Source organism: Scaptodrosophila lebanonensis, unplaced genomic scaffold (assembly GCF_003285725.1).
Source record: "Scaptodrosophila lebanonensis strain 11010-0011.00,11010-0021.00 unplaced genomic scaffold, SlebRS2 tig00000024-arrow-pilon, whole genome shotgun sequence".
Classification (NCBI taxonomy): Eukaryota; Metazoa; Arthropoda; class Insecta; order Diptera; family Drosophilidae; genus Scaptodrosophila; species Scaptodrosophila lebanonensis.
In genome coordinates, this window is record NW_022060538.1 from 20,797,799 (window position 1) to 20,822,926 (window position 25,128).

A 25,128-nucleotide genomic window follows, 5' to 3' on the forward strand; every position below is an offset into this window, starting at 1 on the left:
CAACTTTTTTAACTTCTGTGCCAGTTCTAAGGCACCCTTCTTATGCGGCATATTGATAGAGTATCCCTCATTTGACATTGCCCAAGAATAGTATTTCCTATTCGCTTTCTTTTTTAATGGAAGTGGTGGGGGAAGGTTGGTGCTGGTGCCCATTTCAGTGTTTGCGCAGCCCTAAGTATTCATTTCATTTCATTTTATGTCGCAAACTTACCGCGCATCGAAGAATATCAACTTCATGTCCAACTTGGCGCGAAACATGAACATGTTCTGGTGCAGCTTGATTTCCGTGATGGCAGACGAAGGCAGCGAATGTCCAACGGCCACAAGACCGAGGTTCTGTATAAGACTACCCTGACCATCTCCAGAGTCGGGATAGATGCGCGCCTTCAAATAACCGGAACAATGTATCACCTAAAAAATTTCGATTAGTACAATTTATTTTAAAATATATGGGGAGTATATAATGCTTCAAAAACGATTTTATGGTCAGCAGAGTTTTTAGAAAAAATGGTTCTTATAATCATAAATTAATTTTCAACTAGCTTAAGCTGCCATATTGGTAGCAGAGTACTGGTTTAATTAAAAAAATAATAATAATGATTATCATGAATTATATTTAGAAAGCAGTTAATCGATTAGATCTAGTTTTGAAAATAACGCGATTTTCGGTCAAAATTTGATCAAGAAATACTCTTTTAACTTGTTCTACAAAACTTCTTTTAGTCAAGACTAAGGAAAAGTTCCTTGTTGGAAAATTCTAATTTAGATAAAATACACCTCTTAATAGCTTCAAAGGTTTGGAAACTGAATATCTCAGGAAGATCTACACAACTTGGCTTTAAGGGAACTATTAATATTTTCTACAAAACTTCTTTTAGTCAAGACTAAGGATAAGTTCCTTGTTGGAAAATTCTAATTTAGATAAAATACACCTCTTAATAGCTTCAAAGATTTGGAAACTGAATATTTCAGAAAGATCTACACAACTTGGCTTTGAGGGAATATATAGTACTAGTATCTGTAGATGTTGAAGCCGTGCTGAGTCTAAGCAAACATTTGCAGCAGATAATGCTCATTTATTGTGATATTCCTGATCAAGATGATCCCTCCTGTACAAGGTTCTAGAGCTCACGACTTTTAAGCATTGTATCTAGCTAGTGACGAAAAGTAGAGAACTTACCTTAAAGCCCGATGTGGTGAGGCCCGCATTTCGCTTGGCGAGCACACACTTCATGCGCAGGAAGAAGGTCTTCTCGATTTCAATGGTGTGGCAGCCACGATCGTGACCATAGGCAGCTGCGGCCGGATGCTGCACGCCATTGGGACTGCCGATGGGTGTGTGCGTCTGTGCGAGCTGTAGGGAGTTGAGAAAGGCAGCCTGCGGCGTGAGTACGAATGGGAGGGAAAGAAACGGAAAGAGAACGAGAACGGGAACGAGAGAGAGCAGAGGAGAGGCAGACATTTTAGAAAAATGTGCCAACAACCAGATACAATTCTCCATTCATTTCATTCATTGCTACTCACTGGATGCTGATGCATGTGCGGATGCAGAGACAGTATGGCATTCATCTCGTCCTGATCGTAGCTGTGTATATACTCGAATATGGAGTTGCCTGTCAGCTCGACCTGAAAGCGGGCGAGTGTTAATAAAAAGGATACCAGCTCTGACTGCAAGTGCCAATTAGGGCGAAGGCGCGCGCGTAAATGTAAATTTCTGCTTATGCGCCTTTTGGGCCGCCTTTTGCTTTTGACTTGCAAATGAGGATACGCCAAGGACCAAGTGGGCGGCCAGCAAAAGGCGCACAAATTTATGCGCATAAATCAGAAATGCGCACTTAAACCACACCTCCTCCACTCACCTGACTCAGCCCCAGATGCACCGATGCCGTCTCAGAGATGTACATGATTTTGCCATCGGGTGCCACCACAAATATGAAACCGTCCAAGGTCTGCAGCAGATGAGAGCCCAGCTCTTTGATGGTGACGCCGCGTTGCATGGCAGGCGAGGAGCCCCAAGCTTCACCGAGACCTGAAGCGGGAAAGCGGGAAAAACAATTCATTTACGACATCTTATTCGAACATACAAGTAACTGGGAAGCTATACAATCATTAAACCGCGATTTCCTTCAAACAAGCTCAAGCTTTGATGAAGATCTTCAGTTCTAGGACCGTAAAATATTATCATAGAATTGTTTTCTCCTCAATTCGGACTGGCTCTAATTTGCGAAATTGGAAAGAAATAAAATCAAAATACTTGTATCATGCAATAAATGAGAAATGTCATTATTTCCGACTACCACAATTGCTTAACTCTTTCCCAGAAGTTTCGTTTAATGAGGCGTAAAGTTCTCATGGCATATCAAAACAATGAGGAGACGCCCATCCCCCACCTACTTGGCTGCCCTATTTGCCACGTCTGACGTCTAAATATTGTTCCCAATTAAAGTCATCAGCGCCGTAGGTGGCCCATTCACAGCCCAGAAACGCACACCACATTACTTCCCACCCACCCTGCCGCCGCCGCCGCCGCCGCCGCCGCCGCCGCCCCCTCCCGCTTCAAGAGGCGTCGATTGTGTTCTCATGTCATCGCGTACGTGTATATATATTTTCCTTTGGCCATTGTACTTCCTTGACGTTGTTGTTTGTTGCCTATTATTAAAATAATTATTTCAATAAAGAAAGAAAAGCACAAAATGCCTCACACAATATCCCGACTCCCCCCACCAGCCCCTTTCCAATGTGCCACCCCATTGTGTTGCAACCCTCGTTGCCTGCTCAGCACAAAATCTCAGCCACACACACACACACACACACATTCGCACAACCAGCCCACTTCCAGGACTCTGGCTCGATGTGTGTCCCTTGTCCCTCGTCCGTTGAGCCTCGTCGCTCCCAACCCATGCCGCAGGCTTCTCCATCTCCATGTCGCTCGCTCGTTTTGAGTGAAATCCTTGTGGATGGCAAACGCCGCCATTGTGTTTTTGTTCGCTCCTTCATGCTCGCTGTTTATTGTCTGCCCTTTTGTGTGCTGAGTGCTTCTGCCGTCGCATATGTGTGGCATGGCTTGTGGCATGAGGCATGAGGCATGAGGCGAACATATGCTTCGCCTTTTAAACTTGAAAAACGGCCGTCCAACACTTTTCGCGAGCCAAACAAAACTACGACCAACAAAGCCGAGCACTGATGTCCTGCTGTGTGGTTGTGCGCCACATCCGGATATAATGAGAGCGGGCGCGTGGCTGTCAACATTCCGCATCATTTGACATAGCCGCAAGTAATTCGCACGGCCCCTCGGCCAGTTCCTTAATTGCAAGATGAAAAGCCAACGTGTGTGCCTCAAATTGAACGGCAATTATTGGCGCCACTTGCCCGGCAACCTTGAAGATAGTTCCTGCTCTAGTAGCTCAGTAACTCACAAGCTAGCTTGAAATTAAAGTTCAAGCTAAGGATAACTTTTTTCTTCTCTGAAAGCATGATTTCCTTTCCTCCTCAACTGCATAGTTTACTAGACAAGGAATCCCGCTCTATTTCATCAAGTAATTGTTTCTCAATTCATCCGATACAGATACGTTCAAACAGGCAAACAATTTGCAGCCCACCTACTCGCATATTCTTCTACGAAATGTATATTTTTTTATATTCATTTATATTCAACAAGAGCAACTTTCAAGAAATGTTGACGACAGTCTGAGAGGAATTCCGCTCTATCTCAATGAATAATTATTTCTCAATTCATGAGATTTGCGTTCAAACAGGCAAATAATTTGCAACGAAATGCATTTGGTTTTAAATATTCAGCAAAAGCAACTTTCAAGAAATGATAAGAAAGTCTGAGAGGAATCTCAGAATAATTGTCTCATTGAATAATTGTGTGCCAATTAGTGAGATTTGCCTTCAAACAGGCAAATAATTTGCAGCCCCACCTATTCCCACAATCTTCCACGAAATGCATTTGTTTTTAAATATTCAGCAAAAACAACTTTCATGGAATGTTAACGAAAGTCTGATCAGACAGACAAATACTTTCAAAGCGCTCGCTCTCGTACTATTTGAAACAAGAGTATTCATTCAAACATGTTCAGACATGCACATTTTGTGTAATTTTGAAACTAGGCTTTTAAAAGTAATTCCCAAAAATGTTTCTAACAACAGAAAACTACATTTGAGCACAGAATTCTTATTGGCTTAATTGTGGAAGCATTTACAAGTATATTCATGATGTGCTTGTGAAAAATAAAAATTTGTGTGCAGATTATTTGCCAGTTTGATCATTTTCGACATACTTGTTTAAGTTACTGTTGATGCTAGGGCTCCATGGCTCCTGCAAGGCAACACTACAAGTTTTCTATAGATAGGTAGAGAGATCTGTAACACTTACCATCGGGAAAGACTTGACGCATTTTCAAATAGGATGTGGTCAGGCGGATGACGGACGCCTTGTCTAGCTGTGATGTAATTGCACTTGGTAGGGGTAACAACTTGGCCAGTTCACAGAACTCTGTGTTTTCCTTCTCACGTCGCGTGCGTGCCGCATTTTTGCTTTTCTCCTTCATGGCACACGTTTTCGCAATATCTGCAAATAGAGGAAAATTAAGGGCATTTAAGTGGCTTCTTCAAACATTCTCCAACTGCCGCCAATCAGGACACAAACCGTGCAAACGACTCTCATAGCAATCCTTGCGTAGTTTTCGATGATTCGTCATGATCACAAATACAAAGTAGTAATAAGAATGCAGGATAGTGTTGTAAGTGTAAGTGAAAGGTTTCAATTTCAAATGTTTTCCTTCAACTAGCGCTCCGAGGATGCGAACATATTCTCACGATCACCTGTTTGCGACTGAAACTCCTCACATCCTAGACAGTCAGTTTTATTACTAAAGCAGGCTGACTACCTGCGCTACCTGTTGCCAGTTGCCTGTTGCCTGTGAACTCTGGCCTCTGTCCGCTCCTTTCTCGACCATTATTGGTCAGCAATGCGTTCGGCAGGAGGGTTTTTCCGACATTTTTCTGAATGAAAACATGGCCAATTGACTTTTCGCAATGCTGCTAATTTCAATTGATCCGCTCTTGCCCGGATTCACCGATTCAACAAAGGACCTCTGCCAGTGCGTGTGTGTGAGTGTGTGTGTGTGAGTGACACGCACACTAAGGCTAGGCGTGTGCGTGCAACAGGTTGTTGTCGCTAACCACAGGAGTTTGACTTTTAACATAATAGACGCACACACACACACACACACTCGCATATATGGATTGCCTCCATGTATATAGCGGCAACAGCACATCCATGCATACAAGTACATACATATATATTCGTGTATGTGTATCTATGTACTTCCGGTGACCCACCTACTAAGTACGTGCGTCGTCTATCCTGCTCTGCTTATTGATAAAATAGTTTCGAACGTGATTTTGGCGCACTTTGCAAAATTTATGCTGCTTATGTGCACGAAGAGCGTTGCATGCCACAAGCTCCTGCTGTGCGTCTGATTTTTGGCAGCTCCGAGCTGCCTTCACTGCCTTCACTGCCTTCACTGCACTCACCTATCTGCTCGTAGTCCCCTCGCCCATTGAGCTCTGTCCAAGAATTCGCACGTAATTACTATTTTATTGACAAAGGTCACGTACTTTTTCCAAATTACTTAATGGGTCATGCAAGGGCCTGACGACACATTCCAAATGTTTTAAATTCAAAGAATTTATCAATTTATAATTCTTAAATTTGGAAAATAAAATAAAAAAGTATACAGTATAACCTCGATAAACCAGACACACAAAATAACGAAAATGCCGGAAAAACTTTTTTTAAAAAACATAGCTGAAGGTAAATATAACTTTTATTGATCAACATTTTATTAAAAAGTGGAAATAAGTCGTCTTCATACATATATCAAAGCCTCTCAATTAAAATCAACTTTGTTCTTTCAATCACAATGAAATATATATATGTTGTATATATGTAGTTTGTAATAAACTGGATCTGCGTATAAAAAGGAAAGTCTACTTTTGTGCCCGTAGCTGTTATGTTTAAAAAGTTATCAATTCATGCTGATTATGTACTGGAACTCTGAAACTGAACATACGAATATTATAAATATTCCAAGAAGTATATTTTTGTAAAACAAAAACAGCACGGGCCAATTTTTTCTTCTGATCGGCTAAAATTTATAATGGCAGCTCAATTTGTTAATACATTGCTAAAATAGTTTGGCCACAAATTAGAAGTTTTCTTTCTTCCCTTTTTAACAACACCCTGCAGATATCAGATTGGATTGAACAACAATAAGTATATCAAGCCATTATTCCTGACCCCATGGCTTCGGGCTATCTTACATACTTACCACAGCTTATAGAAGAGAACACAAGGCTTTATTATTTTTGATTAGACAAACGTGGAGCACTACGTACACAAATCAAAGACCAACAAGCCCTACTAAAACAAAAGTTATCGATGCTGAAGAAGCAAAAGAAATAATACTACCAAGAACCGAAAAAAGAAGAATGAATTTTCAGTCTCATTTGCTTGAATAGTCTTCTGCTCCTAATTTTGGCAGAAACTTTTACAATTTTTAGATAATTTAGTAGTAAATTAAGTCACTGTGATTTGAAAACAGATATCCATATTCCCCTTTCTTTATCCTGAGATGTTTTCCAGAATGTTGCACTTTTCAAACGAATGCTGGGAAAACTTCACACACATACCTGCGCACACATTTTTATTTTAAGTTTGTAATATCAGTTGGTAATATTATTTGGTTACTATTTTTTAAAAGTAACACGAAGCATTTATTTGTTAATGCATTTATTTAGATAATTTAGAACTAAATTAAGTCACTGTGATTCGAAAACAGATATCCATATTCCCCTTCCTTTATCCTGAGATGTTTTCCAGAATGTTGCACTTTTCAAGCGAATGCTGGGAAAAATTCACACACATACCTGCGCACACATTTTTATTTTAAGTTTGTAATATCAGTTGGTATTATTATTTGTCTCACAATTTTTTAACGAAATTTTTTATAATAATGAAAGCTCACATTTTGGCAGACCTCAATCGAAATTTCCAGCAACAAAGCAATTCGCACTAAGCATAACCAATACCACCTACAAAACAAACATAAGCACACAGACACACCCATACCCTTACGCTTACACACACTATTAATGATAAATACCCTGATTTACAGAAAGCAAAAAGTAACTTTAATGGCTGCGACAAATGGTGGCAGCAAATATGCCACATTTGTCAACAAAAGTCGCGCCCGCAAAGGGAACGCAGCAATGCAGCGCGTCTTGGCCGCATGGCAATATATTCTCCACGCACACATAGATATACTCTTAGTACGCCTGTATACTCGTACAGCACAGGAGCAACAGATTTGCCGAATGATCATAATCCTAAAGAGCGTCGCAACTAATCCGCAACTCAAATGTGACAACATGCGCGTCTGAAGTGCCGCCGAGGTCGTTTGTCGTTCGTCGTTCGTCGCCTTTGCCGTCGCTTCGGAAAAACTGTGCCATGCCGGCCAGGAAGCACGGCATAGTTGTATTGTGGGAGAGGGTACCCCTCCGCTCCACTATTCGCACACACACACACGCACACGCACATTTGTGTGAATGGTAGATGAAGGCCAAGTAAGTTATACGTTGACTCGGAGTGGGCCATAAACTGCGAGTCAAACTTACAATAAAATGCGCATTTACTTTGCTTAAGTACTTCCGGAATTAAATCATCTTTTGTCCGCCAGCCAATGCATACATGCATACTTATGGAATAAAGATCTAACTGTTGTGTATACTATATACGTATATAGTATGTACGTTCTGCGTATAATCTCGTTCTTAACGATGCCATAAAACATAACTTTACAATCCTACCAAAAAATTGTGAAAATGCGAATGTGAAATTGCGAGAACGGACTTGCAGCGAACTTGAAGGAACAATTTGCTCGTAGAAAACCAGATCAGACTAGTAGTATCTCCAAGAAATTACAAATGAATGTAAGAGTTCACTTTCTTGTTCTACATACATAATTGTTCTACATGAAATTGAAATCGCGAAGAATGCAATTGGTATTTGCGATTGATTGCGTCTACTTAAAATCGCATCTCAAATTTATTATTGACGTGAATTACTTAATACATTAAGGTGTTAACACAACTCTACTAAAAAGAACTTTAATAATAAAAGTTATATTTCAGCTTTAATGGTTTCTTATATTTTTCTAGGACAATGGGTTTTGAGGCTTATCCGAAAAATCTCTTTAAATTAATTACTTAATACATTAAGGTGTTAACACATCTCTACTAAAAATACCTTTATAGGTATAAGTTACATTTCAGCTTTAATGGTTTCTTATATTTTTCTAGGGCAATAGGTTTTGAGGATACTTTGGGTATCCAATAAGCCTTTTTGATTAGTTATTGATCGTTCATAAGGATCCGTTTCACTACTCTATGTTGCAGCATTGCCTAAAAGTTGCAAATGCCTAAAAGCGTAGAAGAAATGGTGCAAAAGAAGGCATTGGTTATAAGAGTGATCGATTTTTCAACAATTATGTTCTTGGTGTTAGTGTTGATGGACCCCTAGGCGATTGAATAAAACAAATTAATACAAGCCGTCCAGGATCATAGATATTAGCTATGATTAGCTAGGCCCACATTGTATGATTAGACAGACCCGAAAAGCATGTAGAACATATTCTAATAATAATATTTGCCTGCCAAGGATCTCGGGAAGCTCAAGAGCTTGAATATGCGAGCTTAATATTAAGCCCTTACCAGGTCCACAACCCCCCACAATTTTTTAAATTGTTTACTCAAATTTAGCAATTATATCCGGTTAGTACTTAACTGAGGGGTAACTGGGTACGTAGAAGCATTTTATTCTTGCTTTGTATTCTATTCTATTTTGTTTAATAATCGTCTATTTACAAGTATTAATCGTCTTTAGCCATACTTGGCTTTTAATCGAGACATAAATACTGTTACTTTGTTAGATTGCTTCTTGGAATTTTTAGGCTTAAAATTTGTGTAAAATTAGAAAAAACAATGCAATTGAAAAGAGAACGGCTTGTAAACAGATCTTCTATTTGCGTTGCTGCTTCGAATGGAATTGGATTAAAAAGAATTGAAATCATGAATAGAGAACGCACAATGGCTGTTCATTAAATATGTAAAAAAGAAGAAGAAGAAAAAATCAGCACACACACACACACGCACAAATATACACACTCATGAAGCGACAAAACTTGACCTTAATCTTGTCAGAGGCAAACAGCTGAAATCAAACAAATAGAGAAGTTTCAGTTTCCGAAGTAAAGCAAACACGATGTGCATACTGAACTTGAACTAAAACGGCAGGCGGACGGGCGGACGGACAGACGGGTGGACAGCCACACTTTCAGAAGAGTGCGCGAAAACCGAGTAAGGAAACGGGCGGAAAAGTGAGTGGGGGCGAGCGAGATGGCTGTACTGATGGTGTAGGAGTGCGGCAAGGTAAGACGACAGGTAAACATTAGAAGAGACAGCTCGGCATATTCCCACGCTGCTCGCGGCAACACACACACACACACGCAGGCACATATCAAAAGCAATTAACGGCACATTGGCCGAGCGACCACTGGACGACTGCTGGAACGCTGCTAATGTGGGTGTTGAGGGCAGAGCCCGGCGCGCTTTTGTGCCACGCTGCGTGTGCGCAATAAAAACAGCGCCGCCAACGGCGACAGGTAACGGTAAGCGAGTGAGGCTCTCCTTGGCGTAGTACGGCTCGTATGCTTGTACGGGTATGCTAAGTGCGGCCGAGATGCGTCGCCGTCTTGGTTCTCACGCTAGCGTCTAGCGTCTAGCGGGTATTTTCCAACCCAGAGCAATTGATAAGCAGGAACTGGGAAAGTACGAAGCACATGTCAGCGGCCAGGAGCAGGACTTACTGCCACACTCGTATTCGGTTTTTTTTTTTTTTTCGTTTCTCTGCTAGGTGTGAGAAAGTACACGTATGCGTGCAGGTAGGATCGCCTAAATTCCCACACAAGTCGCTGCGCCATCCATCAGGTGGATGTGGCAGTGTAGTGGAAGCTGTGCGGAAAACTCAACATACGCCGTAAATGTGCACAACATATGACGATAAGGAAACACTCGCCAATGCCGCCCCCTTTTTCCGTTGCGGCACTGCAACGCGCAACATTTTCGTTATTTTTTTCTTTGTTTTTTGTTTTTCGCCTTTTTGTTTTTCCAACGCACATGAAGTTTTATCTTGAAACAACAGTCATCGTCGTAGTCGTCGTCGTGCTCGTCGGCGACAGCCACCCTCTGCGGCCGGGCACAAATTTTAATGCTCGGCGCGCGCTTAATTTTCGGATTATAACCCGTAAAGTAAACATAGCCAAACATTTACGCAATGTCCTTAGCCTTTTCGCGCTACTCCCGACCGCCAGACATGGCATGGGGTTGGATGGTGGTTGGGCGGTTGGTGGGCGCAGCCATTAACCCAATTTCAATATGCTTTTTGATTTGTTTGTCCGACACTTTAACATTATCAAACAGAAGTTCGTGGGGCGGCTGGGTGTGCGTTTTAATTGCCAGCAATAACAGCAAACGACGCTCGTAACAAAAGCACCAGCAGAACAACAGCAACAACAACAACAATATCTCTGTACAAATCATTGGAATTGTTTGTTAGTTCACCCAAATCCGCTAATTGCGAACAGTTGTTGGATTTTCGGACGGCATTTCGATTGGCCCGTTTATGGCGCCCTAATGTATGCAATAAACTGTGAATTGATTAGCATAATTCTCGCACATCTATGCGCGCCATGCTTAACCGAAAGCATTAGTCGTTAGATAAATAAAAAGCCAATATTACAATTAAATGGCTTATAAGTGTGAACTCGAGCCAGCAATTACATCAAAAAAATTGCACACTTTAAAATAATTGTTTGCACACTTCCCAACCTTAATTTTTAATGTAGTCGTATAATGTTAGACATCTATAAATTGTAAATATGTGTTACGCACAATCCAGACGCCAGTTCATTTACATTTATCATAACAGTTTTTTAAATCACACTTCATTTCGTAGTTGCGTGTTTTCAAAAATAACATTTCACCGTGTGTGTAGCATTGGGAGCGATCAGCAGGTCGTAGCGACTTGCGATTTGTGATTTGTGATTTTGATTTTCGATTGTTGATTTGCATCCAGATCTAGATGAGTCTGCCTCACGCACAAAGACTACATATTCTTCATCAACATAATATGATATGAAGAGTGGCGCCTGTCTGCATGAAAGCAAGAATTTCGAGAATTTGGGCGACTGGTAGGTCCACCAATAGTGTTTTATAAACCAAAAAACCAATTGAAATTGTGAAGAGCTCGCCAAATCTATTAGAGGAGGCAACAGGCAGACAACTACTTAGACAATTATATGAGTTGTGATCTGACATGGTCGGTCTCCACATATGTACTAGTATCATCTCTATTCGCCAAAAAGGAACCTTGATGCAAAGTTTCAATTCTTTTTGGAACAATGTACCCTGAAGGCAACACGAATGATGCTTTCATACCAAAATTCAATCTAATTATTTGCACTAGAAATATAAATTGTTATGTGCCAACAGCGGTGATGACGTTCGTCACTTGCCCAATAATGTTTTGGCAAACGAAAAGCTCAGCTGAACAAATTCGCGAATAAGTTAAACAGCTCCTAGCAAAGAAAGTGGTAATACAAGTATAACAGTTCGAAATGAAACCAAATAAATGAAACAGCTCGAAATTGCTATAAATGGCAGAATTTTGGCAATGTCTTGTCAGTTAGCAATCCAATCTTATCGGATCCTGCTCTAAAAATGAAACCAACATTCTTAGTCTGCCTATTTTTGGCTTTTTACTTCGTCAGCACTGTGCGAAAAGTCGATGCGGATGTGGCATGCACTGATGAAATAACAACCGACTGCATCGATTGCAACGACTCTGCAAATGAATCAAATGAAGTTTGTTCAACAACGGAAGCGACCAGCGAGGCCACCGATAGCACCGATAGCTCAGACAGCAGTGATAGCTCAGACAGCACCGACAGCACCGACAGCACACAAGCAGGCAGCGTCAGCACTGAAGATCCAGGATCTGCGGATTCAACTACCGCTGCCTCAAGCAATGACGCAGTAACAGACGCCAATAGCCCGGAAGCCCAACTGGCAGCCGCAAGGGCCCAATTGCAACAATTGCGACAACTGCTGCGACAGAGGCAACGTCGGGCACGTCGTAATCGCCAACGCCGGGCTAGAAACCGCAGGAGGAGAGCCAGGCGCAATAGGCGGAGGAACAACAGGAGGAGGAACAGGGCTAGCAACAGACGTGGTTAAATGATCGATACAAATGAAACAAAATGCATTGGCACAAACCTTTTGAAACACAGTCAATAAAGTACACAATTGAACATTAATATTTACTATAAATATTATATAATATAAATGCACTTTCAATTTGTTCAAAATGCCTAATATTCACGAGCATGTCAACATGCAAAAATATATATAGATAGCAGAAAATATGATAAACTACTACAACTACTACAACAACTAGAACTAGCCGCTTAAAAGCTAGCAACACCGTTATTGGTAAGATGTAGTCTTATTCGTACCCATATGTAGCCTGACTTTTGTACAATAGAATAACTTTTTATACCCTGTACCCAAAGGGTATAAGGGTATACCAGTTTTGTGCGAATGTATGCAACAGGCAGAAGGAGGCGTGGCAGACCGCACCAAGTATATATATGCTTGATCAGGATGACAAAATGATATAGCCATGTCCGTCCGGCTGTCCGTCCGTCTGTCTGTCCATTTGTCTATCTGTTCGTCCGTCTGTCTGTCCGTCTGTCTGTCCGTCTATTTGTCCGTCTGTCTGTATGAACGCAAGGAACTCAGAAACTATAAAAGCTGAAATAACCAAACTTGGTATCCAGATTCCCCTAAGTCCGAGAAAGTACGAGTTTTTTAACTGCCGTAATTCTTGGAATTTTGAACTCAAATTTGGTTATTACATACGGTTAATGGTTATGTGACCATATGTTAAGTGATAGGTCAATTCTGAAGAAAGTTATAGCCATAAATAAAATCAGACACGATTCTGATGTAGATTTATTCTATTGCATAAACTAGAAATTTAAATTGTGCATAAACACTTATGTATGTATGTACGCATGTGTTGAAGATTTTTTATTTCATTTAATTAATTAATTAAATTTTTTTAAATATATTTTTTTTAATTTTTCTTTTGTGTGAAGAGTACAGGGTATTTTACTGTCCGGCTTATCGACTGTAGCGTTCTAAAAAAAATATATTAAAATTTCGATGAAATAATGCACGATGCATTTCAAATATAATTTATGCACATGATCAATGAAAAAACTTTAACAAATCCAACTCAGATCCATTTTAAGGCGAAATAGTGCGTCATAATCAAATTTTTGGACCCCTCCCTGCCTACGTCCATGATAAAATTGAAAGGGGGAAGCGTACATTCGGTTTTCTTTTAAATCTATTGTTGTAAAGGTCATTTAAATTAATTTCTGATTAAAATTATTTAAGATAATGAATTGGATATTTTGCCTTGGATAGGATCTATAACACTCACGTCTCTATTGATTTGGTTGTTGGCTCGCAAATATTTGTATTATTTGGTTAGATTGCGTTCATCATGTTATTCGAACAGTCCATGTACGCATTTAAGTTGAAGACGATTAATGGCAGCTGATCAAACAGTTCTAAAAGAATTGATTTGACACCATCTTGCTAAATTCGTTGACGACAATTAATTTTTTGGTTTTTTTGTTTTGTTCCCTTCATAACAATAGAGACAGAGATGGAATTCTTCAAAAATTCTAAAGCAAGACACAATTTTGTAAATATAAATATGCTCGTTATAGCCACACTCTCTTTAAGCAGGTGTTGAAAATATTATTAAACTTGTCAGTCTACTGATACATTTCAAGTGTATCTTATAAAGCAGATGTAGAGGGATTTACATAGCTTTCGTGCCTTCAAAAACAACAACAATATTTGGTTTAGCGTAACGAATCTATTAATTCACCGTGAAACTATAATTGTTTACCCGTAAATACATACAAGTATGTTCATTTGGCAATAGCCTTGACAAAGGTCTTCACTATCTCACAACCACCTGAGCAAATTCGTAGTATTTAAACCAATTTACAGCAAATAATGAACAAATAAAGAATAATCGAAAGTTGTACCAACGTAAAGCCCATGAAGTAAACAGCTCGAAGTTGCTATAAAAGGCAGATCATTGGCAACTTCTTTATCAGTTAGCAGTCCAACCTCATCGGATCCTGCTTTCAAAATGAGACCGACATTTCTGATCTGCCTATTTCTGGCTCTTTACTTCGTCGGCACTGTACGACGGATCGATGCCCAGGAAGCATGTACTTCAACCGACACACCAACCGGTTGCATCGATTGCAACGATACAGCTAATGCAGCCGAAGCAGTTTGTACAACAACGGTGGCACCCACCGATGCACCCACCGATGCAGCCACCGATAGCGCAAGCGACACCACAGTAGCTGGCGGCGACACCACAACAGCTGCCGGCGACACTACTGCCGCTCCAGGATCTGCGGACTCGACCACAGCTGCCTCAGGGTCTGCGACAACAGCAGCATCCTCTGGTGGCAATTCGGCTTCTCCACTTGCAGTCGCAAGGAGACGAGCGCGACAGTTGCGACAACGGCTCCGAAGACTACAACGTCGGGAACGTCGCCGTAGGCGCCAACGCCAGATTAGAAGCCGCAGGAGACGCAATAGGAGGAGGAGTAACAGAAACTTGCGTGGCTAAATGATCGTTGAAAATGAAACCAAATGCTCTGTCAATTATAAATCATAACCTTTCTAATTTTGGGTTAATAAACGGCACGATTATATATCAAATTTGTTGTGGCAAATGCTTGTCTATGAAAATATTAGAAATTTTATAAGAAATTCTATGCACATATCAACGATAATAAATTAATCCTATACATATAGTATAACATACCTGCGAAATATCCCACTGCATATTTTCTAATGAACATTAACTGCCAAATCTTATCAGTTAGAAATGTAGAACTCAATACTCTATCAACACAAATATTTAAGGATCTAGCAAGGTATAAGAGATTCACTATACTTGGTATGGAGATTCAAAGCATTACAAATACTTAAGGCCGAATCGTTATCGAATCGCTATGCATACATAAACGAGTATGGAGTAGAGCCAAAAATGTCTTTTTAAATTGCATATCTGATTCATATCTCAAGTTAAGATTCGACATTAAAATATTTCATTAGGCTGTTCTTTAAAGTAAGTCAAAATTTAATAAATTTATTACAACACCAATATTTAATTAATTGAATGAAGCGCCGCAATGAAATGCCGACCTTGGCAAACGAACACAAACTTTTATTCTTAGATATTCCAGCGAAAGTTTGATCTTTTTATTTTCATTTCATTATCCGTCACAGCTGAGCAAATTAGAGAGAACCTTTCGCTTAGTTGCTATTGAATATTTTGTTTGTTTTAAATAAACTTAATTGAGTCATGCTTGAGAAGAAAATCCGTTTCAGGCCATTTTAGAATGTAGTGCCAAAACGCAAGTCTTTCTTGAAGCAAGACAATGTCCATGATATAAAAAGGATTTTTTGAAATTCTGAGTATTCCGAACCACATTTCCATCACATTTTTTTAGTAAATACAACTTAAAAAGAAACAAAATAAACATACATATGCATGTTTACTTGACAATGGTTCTTCACTATCTCACAACCATCTGAGCAAATTCGTGGTATTTGAACCAACTTACAGCAAATAAAGAATAACTAATCGAATGTTGTACCAAAGTAATGCCAAGAAACCGGAATGAAGTAAACAGCTCGAAGTTGCTATAAAAGGCAGATCATTGGCAACTTCTTTATCAGTTAGCAGTCCAATCTCATCGGATCGATCCTGCTTTCAATATGAGACCGACATTTCCGATCTGCCTATTTCTGGCTCTTTACTTCGTCGGCACTGTGCGACGGATCGATGCCCAGGAAGCATGTACTTCTCCCGACACACCAACCGGTTGCATCGATTGCAACGATACGGCAAATGCAGCCGAAGCAGTTTGTACAACAACGGTGGCACCCACCGATGCACCCACCGATGCAGCCACCGATAGCGCAAGCGACACCACAGTAGCTGGCGGCGACACCACAACAGCTGCCGGCGACACCACAGTAGCTGGCGGCGACACCACAGCAGCTGGCGGCGGCACTACTGCCGCTCCAGGATCTGCGGACTCGACCACAGCTGCCTCAGGCGCTGCGACAACAGCAGCATCCTCTGGTGGCAATTCGGCTTCTCCACTTGCAGTCGCAAGGAGACGGTTGCGACAGTTGCGAATACGGCTCCGAAGACTACAACGTCGGATTCGTCGCCGCAGGCGCCAGCGCAGGAGGCGAGCCAACAGAAACTCACTTGGCTAAATGACCGTTGATCGTAGTAGGCGGAGGACCAATTCAAGGACGAACAGGCAAAAACTTCCGCACCAAAAACTTCCGTGGCTAAACGATCGTTGAAAATGAATCAAAATACTTTGTCAATTATAAATCTCAATCTTTCTAATGTTGGGTTAATAAAGTGCACGATTACATATAAAATTGGTTTTGGCAAATAGTTGTTTATGTAAATGATTTTTGAAATTCTGAGTATGAGAACCAATTTTTTATCACATTCTTTTAGTATGTACTGAAAGGGTTAAGATATAAACATAATGAAGTTATTGCATTACAAGTGAAACCTATTATCGAGCCTTGTTGGAAATTTGGGCCGCCACTTCGTCAAAGAATGTTATGGAAAACCAAAACACGAAAAAAGCTGACAAAGATATTATTAAGTGACTCACAAATAACCGAAGGCTTTCCTTGGATTAAGAAAGGATTTTACTATGAATCGGCAAACGTGTTAAACGATAACAACTAAGTTTGTAAATGGAAACTGATATTCTGTTTAGCAAAGTTTTAAAACTACACGGCGAATTGCTAACCCAGTATTATCGTAAGAACCGTCCGACTTAATATGCGCATTACATTAAGGTTTGAAAAGGACCATCATGAACTTTGGAATAAAGTCCAAAGAAGCAAAGACGAAGACGTAGACGATCCCCAAAAGTGTGCTCTTCTTATATTTTATTGTGCTGCTATTTAACTCAACAATCCAAAACCATTCCAAGTTATCTAATTTGGAGAATAGCAACGGACCAGATTACACAATACTATATATGCGTAATCATATGTGTGAATGTTTAGGGAAAATTTTTAGATGCATTTAACAAGTTTTATTGTTAATGGCAGCTTTCCCGATATGCAACATATATGGAAATGGTAAGCAAATACTAAAATTGCCATTACTGAGCATTTGCTCGTAAAATATAGCAGCGACCAACTAAATTAAACAAAACTATGCGCCCAAAGCCAAATACAAACATGGAGCAAATCAAAGACAGCCACGCAAAGTGCCACCGAAATGAAAACAAACAGCCAGCCAGCCAGCCAACCAGCCAGCCCGCCAACCAACCAAGCCGAGCAACCATAATCGTAATAATAATCACCAACATCATAATCATTATTTTCATTACAATATTTTCAAAAATAATTATGCATGTATTTTATTTGTATTTGTTAAATAAACATAAAGCCCCCGGGCAGGCGGTCAGGCAGGCAAGTTGTGGCGACTATTTTCACTGACTGATCCATAGCGGGGGGTGCAAGGGGCTCTGTTCGAAGGCAAATACACACACACATACGTACACACAAACACACACACACACACGCATGCAAGAGCAAATACATAAGGCATTGAGGCGTTGAAGCGTTTGCTCCGCATCGTCAAATAAATGCAAAAGTAAACTTTCAAATGAAATAAAAAACAACAGAAGCAAGCAACACCAACAAATATAACAACAGCAGCAGCAGCAGCAGAAACAACAATAACAACAACAGCAATGGCTACAGCAACAAATAAGAGGCTGGCAGGGAAAAGTGTGTACAACAGGCAGCCGGCTATAAATACGGAAAATCTCGAAAATATCACGTAAAATCGATCAACAATACAAACTTGCAACCAAATGACCAGACAGAGACGGACCGCTGCTTTTGGTTTTGGGGCATGGACAGCAACAGCACCAGCAGCACCAGCAACACCAACAACACCAACAACAACAGCAAATCAAACAAGTCAAACGTCATCAAGAAGAGCGCCGAGTAGCGTTCACGTAGCCGTGGCAGCCAAGGGTCAAATCGATAACCATTATTTTATAGTGTGTGCATGTGTGTGTGTGATGAGCATATAGCGACTTTTCTGGTAGCAACATACATATGTACATATATACATACATACATACAAGTACATATAGTATGTATGTGTATCTCCCGAGCCTTCGCCCTCGCACTCACCTTCAGCAACGCCGCATGCGTAAATACCCAAACACCTCCATTATCACTTACACGACTCGGGCACAATAGACCAATGCGCATTGTGCTGTTGTTGTTGTTATTGTTGTTGCTACCCAGTACGTGATGTTCACTATAAATTTGAATTTGATTTTGATTTTGAATCTGCTCTAAAACAGCAACAACAGCAGCAATAAGAGCTGCGTAAAACAACAAATGGTGGGCGCTGGACAAATACTTGTAGAGAACATGGTACCAACAGCAATGGAAAAGTAAACATGGCACACAGAAGGGGCTTAACTAAATACTGAAGAGCGAGTGGCAGGCAAATGCATATATTCATTCAATCGAATTATGGGGCACATTGGCAATATCTTTTTGCATTTATCTGCAATCGAACGAACAAACTCTGTGAAGCTATTTCATCATCAATTCTTACACCAGCTGCAAAGCTACGCATTGTGTCTCTTTTGAGAGATATGCATAGCAGATGTCAAAGCTGAAGTTTAGATAGTTCACCCAGGAGAGTCGAATAGTAACGAACATATTAATTCACCGTGAAACTATTATTGTTTACTCGTACATGCATATGTTTATGTATTATATAGCCCTGAAAAAGTTCTTCACTGTCTCACAACCAGCTGAGCAAATTCGTAGTATTTGAACCAACTTACAGCAAATAAAGAATAACTAATCGAATGTTGTACCAAAGTAATGCCAAGAAACCGGAACGAAGTAAACAGCTCGCAGTTGCTATAAAAGGCAGATCATTGGCAACTTCTTTATCAGTTAGCAGTCCAATCTCATGGGATCGATCCTGCTTTCAATATGAGACCGACATTTTTGATCTGCCTATTTCTGGCTCTTTACTTCGTCGGCACTGTGCGACGGATCGATGCCCAGGAAGCATGTACTTCTCCCGACACACCAACCGGTTGCATCGATTGCTCCGATACGGCAAATGCAGACGAAGCAGTTTGTACAACAACGGTGGCACCCACCGATGCAACCACCGATGCAGCCACCGATAGCGCAAGCGACACCACAGTAGCTGGCAGCGACACCACAGTAGCTGGCAGCGACACCACAGTAGCTGGCGGCGACACCACAACAGCTGCCGGCGACACCACAGCAGCTGGCGGCGACACTACTGCCGCTCCAGGATCTGCGGACTCGACCACAGCTGCCTCAGGCGCTGCGACAACAGCAGCATCCTCTGGTGGCAATTCGGCTTCTCCACTTGCAGTCGCAAGGAGACGAGTGCGACAGTTGCGACAACGGCTCCGAAAACTACAACGTCGGATTCGTCGCAGCAGGCGCCAGCGCAGGAGGCGAGCCAATAGGAGGAGGAGGAGCAACAGAAACTCACGTGGATAAATGACCGTTGATCGTAGTAGGCGGAGGACCAATTCAAGGACGAACAGGCTTAACACCAAAAACTTGAAAATTAATCAAAATTTTGTCAATTATAAATCTTAATCTTTTTAAATTTGGGTCAATAAAGTGCACAATTACATATCAGAATTGTTGTGGCAAGTACTTGTTTATGAAAATTTGTTGCAGGAAATGTAGAAAATTCATAATTTTACCAAATTCCACGCCGACACGGCTTGCAATATCTATAAGAAATTATAAATACATATCGCAAGCCACTACTAGGCTTAGGTGTTCGGTCTACATATCAGACTATATGATTCCTATGGGCTAGCTGCCAAATTCAACCGTTTATTATTATACAAATAGTTCCCTAAATAATATATTTAAGGCGATTTTGAGTACATAATTTTTAGTTCTTAAGACATTTATCGAAAATGTAAAATTGTAGAGCAATTGACTTTTCATATCCTAATCCTACACACTCTATATTTATGCATGCATATATCTTATTTGTCGTCTATATGTGATATGCCCAGCCCGTTTGTTCAATGCGCTACACACACGTGTCGGTTAAAGTGTTTTGATCTCACTTGTGTCCGATTGGGTTTAACATTTTGACGCTCAGCTCACGATATCGAAAAATACGACTGCCGTCAAAAGAATAAGAAGTCACAACAATAACAATAGCACTACTGCTTCGACGTCGGCGTCAACGCCAACGTCAACGCCTCTGTCGACTTCGCTGACGCCTCGAAGTGCAAAATGAAACAAAGTATGGTTGGAAAAAATCAATACAAAGTCACGTTTTTGAGAAAATCACGTTTCATTAGATACCTACACCATATGTATATTCTACATACATACCTTACGTTAATGCTATAGTGTGCTTCTATATATCAGAGCCGTATACAAATGCATTTAAATTCCGTTGCTGCTACAATTTCATTTCGTTTTATGTAAGCGTAAACCAAAAATGAATTTGTCATTGAATTTCTTTTCAACTTCAATGTACGGCGGCCATCTTTAATGGCTCTATTTTGGGTTACACATACACACATTTATTCACATTGAATTAAATGCGCTTCTTTAGTTCTCCTCTCTTTTCCACCTTGAAATTTATGACAGTTTTCACTTCAAAATCAAGGTTGATTTTCTATGGTGATTTCGAGGTGGCTCTTAAAATAGATTGCGCGATGGTGTTTCCACTTAATAATCGTGATTAAAGAGATTTCAAAATAAGAGTTGAACTGATGCTCCCCTTTAAGACCCCTAAGCCCTTATAATACTTCCTAATTGGTTAGCTGGGGCTGTGGTGTTCCGGTGCTGACAACTTTAAGACATCTTGCGTTTAAACAGGAGATTACAAAATGGAGAAACATAGCCTTAAAAAAATTGAAATTAGTCGTGCTTCTATTATGGTATAAGCGAAGCACTAAACAATTAGTTTTAAAGCCGTGGTCATAGGCTAAGTTTAAAAAGCAAAATAGCTCCGGAAATAAAAGCTACAAAGAAAGAATAGGTTATAGTTTGCCAAGGTTATTTATATCCTTATTAGCGGTCGTTTAACAAAATAAACTTTAAATCATTTGGTGTGATTTTTACAATAAGAATATTAATTTGATGTTTAGATTTTATTTCCAAGCATTTCCGCCTACTCTTGATATGCTATCTTATTTTTACACTCCACTATCTTATCAAGAATCTCTTTATTTTAAGCGGAACGGTTCCAGTCCTAAAGGAAGCAAAGATTGCCAAGATATTTAAGTGTTTTGTCTAGATTAATCAGTGTGCGAATAGGTGCGAACTCACGAAACGAGTGATACGTTGACGCCAAAATAAAGCTTTGATTACTACGATATACGAGTATGTACCCCTTTCCATATTGGGTGGAAATGCTTATCTCGGCCGGAGAAGTTAAGAGCAATGTGTTTTTGAAGAGCAATTAAAAATGGTTTAATTATTGCAGCGGGCCTCATTATTCACATTTGCTTCGCAATAAATTGTCACACCATCAGAGTTTAACGAAAACAATTGAGAGAATGACAATACATGCTCGTATGTGCGTATAAGTATGTACATACATATATACTTGTATGTATGTATGTACGACTAACGTAGAAAACTTACAGCATTAAACGGATTTCCTTGCTAGAAGTCAAGCACAGCACCTCCTCAGCTTGTTTGTATGTGTGTGTGTGCGTGTCTATTTATGTATGTAAGCACCGGCAGACAGACAGACAGACAGACACACAACACACACCTCGGGTCGTACATCAAATTTACGAGACAAAAGAATTTAAAAGCATAAAACCCTAGGCAGCAAATGATAAATACACGCAACGAGCACAGGAAACAAAACACAGCGAGAACAACAACTACAACAAGCACAGAACGCACAGTCGAGGAAGACAGAAGAAGAAAAAAAGAAAATGGTGTCTCAACCAGGTAACATTAGAAAGATATTAGGGCCGCCGTCACACGGTTCATTCACCGACCATCGTTGAGTGAGTACAACTGCGTGTGTGTGTGTGCGTTTGCGTGTGTGTGTGTGCGTGTAAGAAGAATGAAAAAAAACTGGTTTCCAAATACACACATGCCACCCTCCGTCAAGACAACAAGCCAAACAGCAACAACACATTCGACACAATTCACAGTTCAGTGCGTGCGAGCGAGAGAGCGCGAATCGAGCGCAAAGCGTTGCACAAATACAAATGCAGGGCAACAACATCTCATTGGCTGTCTCGGCGGGCGCTTAATGCTGCGCACACACACAAATGCGCGCGGCCTGGAATGAAAACTGGAACTATTAACAATGCTGATGTTGTTGTTGTTGTTGTTCTGCTTGTTATTGCTCTGCATCCGTTTGTACGGCCTTGTGTGTGAGTGTGTTTGGCGTAACGTCTCGCGCGCGCGCGCTCTTTTATAATGCCCGCCCCGCTCGCCGACGCGATTTACTTCGTCCCTGGCCAGTAAACAAGCTCGCCTCCCTCGCCCTGCCCAACCGATTTGCCCCGCAACGCCTACACGCACACACACACACACATCTATACGCGCATAATTGTTGTGTGCATGTCTGGCAACGCCTTAATAATTGTTATTTGAGTTTCATTTTGTTGGCCCCTGCGAATGCCCGTGCGTGTGTATCGCAGTGTACTCGTATGTTTGCATGTGTGTGCATTTTACACTCCATTAGCGCGCATTGCTGGCATTCGAATTTTTAGCTTTCTCTTTCAGCCCTTTTTGATAAAACAGCCCATTGTCGTCATCGTCGTCGTCGTCGTCGTCATCAGACGCGCAAGGCGATTTTCCTTTTTGTCAAACAACTCACGCATCTGTATATACTCGCTCGGATGTATGTATGTATATATGTGTGGGTGTAACACACATTGTATTGGTGTGAGTGTGTGTAACAGCTTTCGCTCCACCGGCACAACTCGTCTGTCAAAATTCAATGTCACATTCGTCAGCTCCATGTAGATTTGCTGCGTGAACAGAGTTCTTCTTCAAGTTCCTCAAACATACATACACGTATATATGTATGTATGCATTTTTATATACATGGTCGCCATTTTTCATATGCAGCCAGAGAAGCCCGCGCAAGCTTTATGTATGTAAGTATGTATGTGTTTTCAGTTTTATGTCATTTTTAAATGTTTCGCACTTTTATGTGCTCATAAAATTGTTAATACTTTCTTGACATTTTCAATTAATTTCGTTGATGCATGTATGAATGTTTCTTCTTATTTGTGGAACAAAATAATAGGCATGTCAATAAAATAAAAAGAACAAAATCGCGATCTTAAGTCGTTAACCAGCGTTTTCTTTTTTTTATGCAAAACCAACAACATTAACGTGTAAATAAAAATTTCATACTACAAATGTTAATAAACAAATATAAAGCATTCAGTTAAAACAGCTTTAAATTAAGCCACTGACTTATGAAGTAACTGAGTGATTTATTTGTTCATCCATCATTTCTCTATTTGATTTTTAATAAGTTGTAGACTTAGCTCAAGATTTTCTACTCAAAATAAAAAAGAATCAGCAATATTAAATTATATTCCCCATATCATAAACTGTAAGGGTCAACCACATAAGAATGAATCATAATTGAATATTCAGTGAATCATTCTGAATCATAATTAGCAGGTGTCGTAGAGGTGGACTTAAAGATAACTATGGTATGTATAGGGTTTTTTATTTTTTTAATATCCCATATACATATCAATAGATGTATTGCATTTATTTATTATTTAGAAGAAACGAGGGTTTCGCTTGTTGATTGTTTTTGATAGAAGAAGCTAGTTTTTTTTTTTTTTTTTTGAAAAGTTCTTCAGAAAAAAAAATGGTTTAATAAGACATTTCTCAACTTTCAGAATAAGGTCGATAACGTTTTCACAAAATGGGTAATTTTCAATGCAGATTTTTTTAATGCAACGACGATTTCAATTGTATATTCTGCCAATTGCTTCGAATCAATTAAATTGCTAATATAAATATTCTTAAACATTTAGAGACTAACTTACTAGCAAAGCGAATTGCTTGAATTAATTGGAAGCTCGACACAATATTTCAAAATCTTAAGGGGTTTTAAAAAACGTAGAGTATGTACGAGTATAAACAAGCAAGTCTAGATAAAAGCAAAATAATACTTGTGTAAGCTTGTTGGAAATAAAGTGAAATTGAATGACGTTTTGCTAAAACGAGCAGTTTGGCGTTGACTTTATTGAATCCTAGAATAATATATTTATATAAGTATTGCAGGCATTAAATTGTATTATCAGGTGAGTTCAGTTCTTGGCAAACACCTACAGAATTATAGAGAAAAAGTGTTGGCGGAAGCTTTTATATGTCCAAAGACATTGAGTTAATGTCAACGACTTACTAAAGCGGCAAGTTAAAATTTGAAAATATATTTAGATTTTCAAGGTTGTATTGGAAAGTGGCGATTGTTAGCTTTGCAACACTTTTCAATGGAATGTAATCCGATATTTCAGACATATCAACAATAATAATAAATGCTAACCACAACAAGAGCGGCATTCACTGCAGCTATTTAGGCGCAGTACCGAAGTCAGCAGCATGTCCCACTGCCTGACCGTGTCTGATCACGTCTGCCAGTCTGTGAGCCAATGCAGACATAACAAATGACTTTTGGGACTACCGTATACAAACAGTAAGTAAAAAAATAAGCCAGACTGCAGACAAAAAATAAAATGAAAAATTCAAAAAATTCGAGAGCTGCAAAAACAAACAGACCTCTTC

General features: G+C 40.0%; 1 protein-coding gene across 5 annotated transcripts in view; it reads right to left on the bottom strand.

Annotated features, from left to right (window-relative positions):
• The window catches only part of LOC115620942 (protein single-minded), a 37,135-nt gene that overhangs the window by 3,381 nt on the left and 8,626 nt on the right, over positions 1 to 25,128 (bottom strand). For 2 of the 5 annotated variants that reach the window (XM_030514457.1, XM_030514455.1), the window contains exons 2-6: positions 4,379 to 4,573; positions 1,860 to 2,029; positions 1,525 to 1,626; positions 1,181 to 1,378; positions 212 to 411 (exon numbers count right to left, since the gene is read on the bottom strand). In XM_030514457.1, coding sequence (XP_030370317.1) covers positions 212 to 411; positions 1,181 to 1,378; positions 1,525 to 1,626; positions 1,860 to 2,029; positions 4,379 to 4,553 — 845 coding nt within the window. In that variant the 5' untranslated portion in view covers positions 4,554 to 4,573. Of the gene's footprint in view, positions 1 to 211; positions 412 to 1,180; positions 1,379 to 1,524; positions 1,627 to 1,859; positions 2,030 to 4,378; positions 4,574 to 4,651; positions 4,740 to 5,346; positions 5,430 to 25,128 lie in introns of those variants that run through there. The other 3 variants (XM_030514453.1, XM_030514458.1, XM_030514454.1) reach the window with 3 other exon arrangements.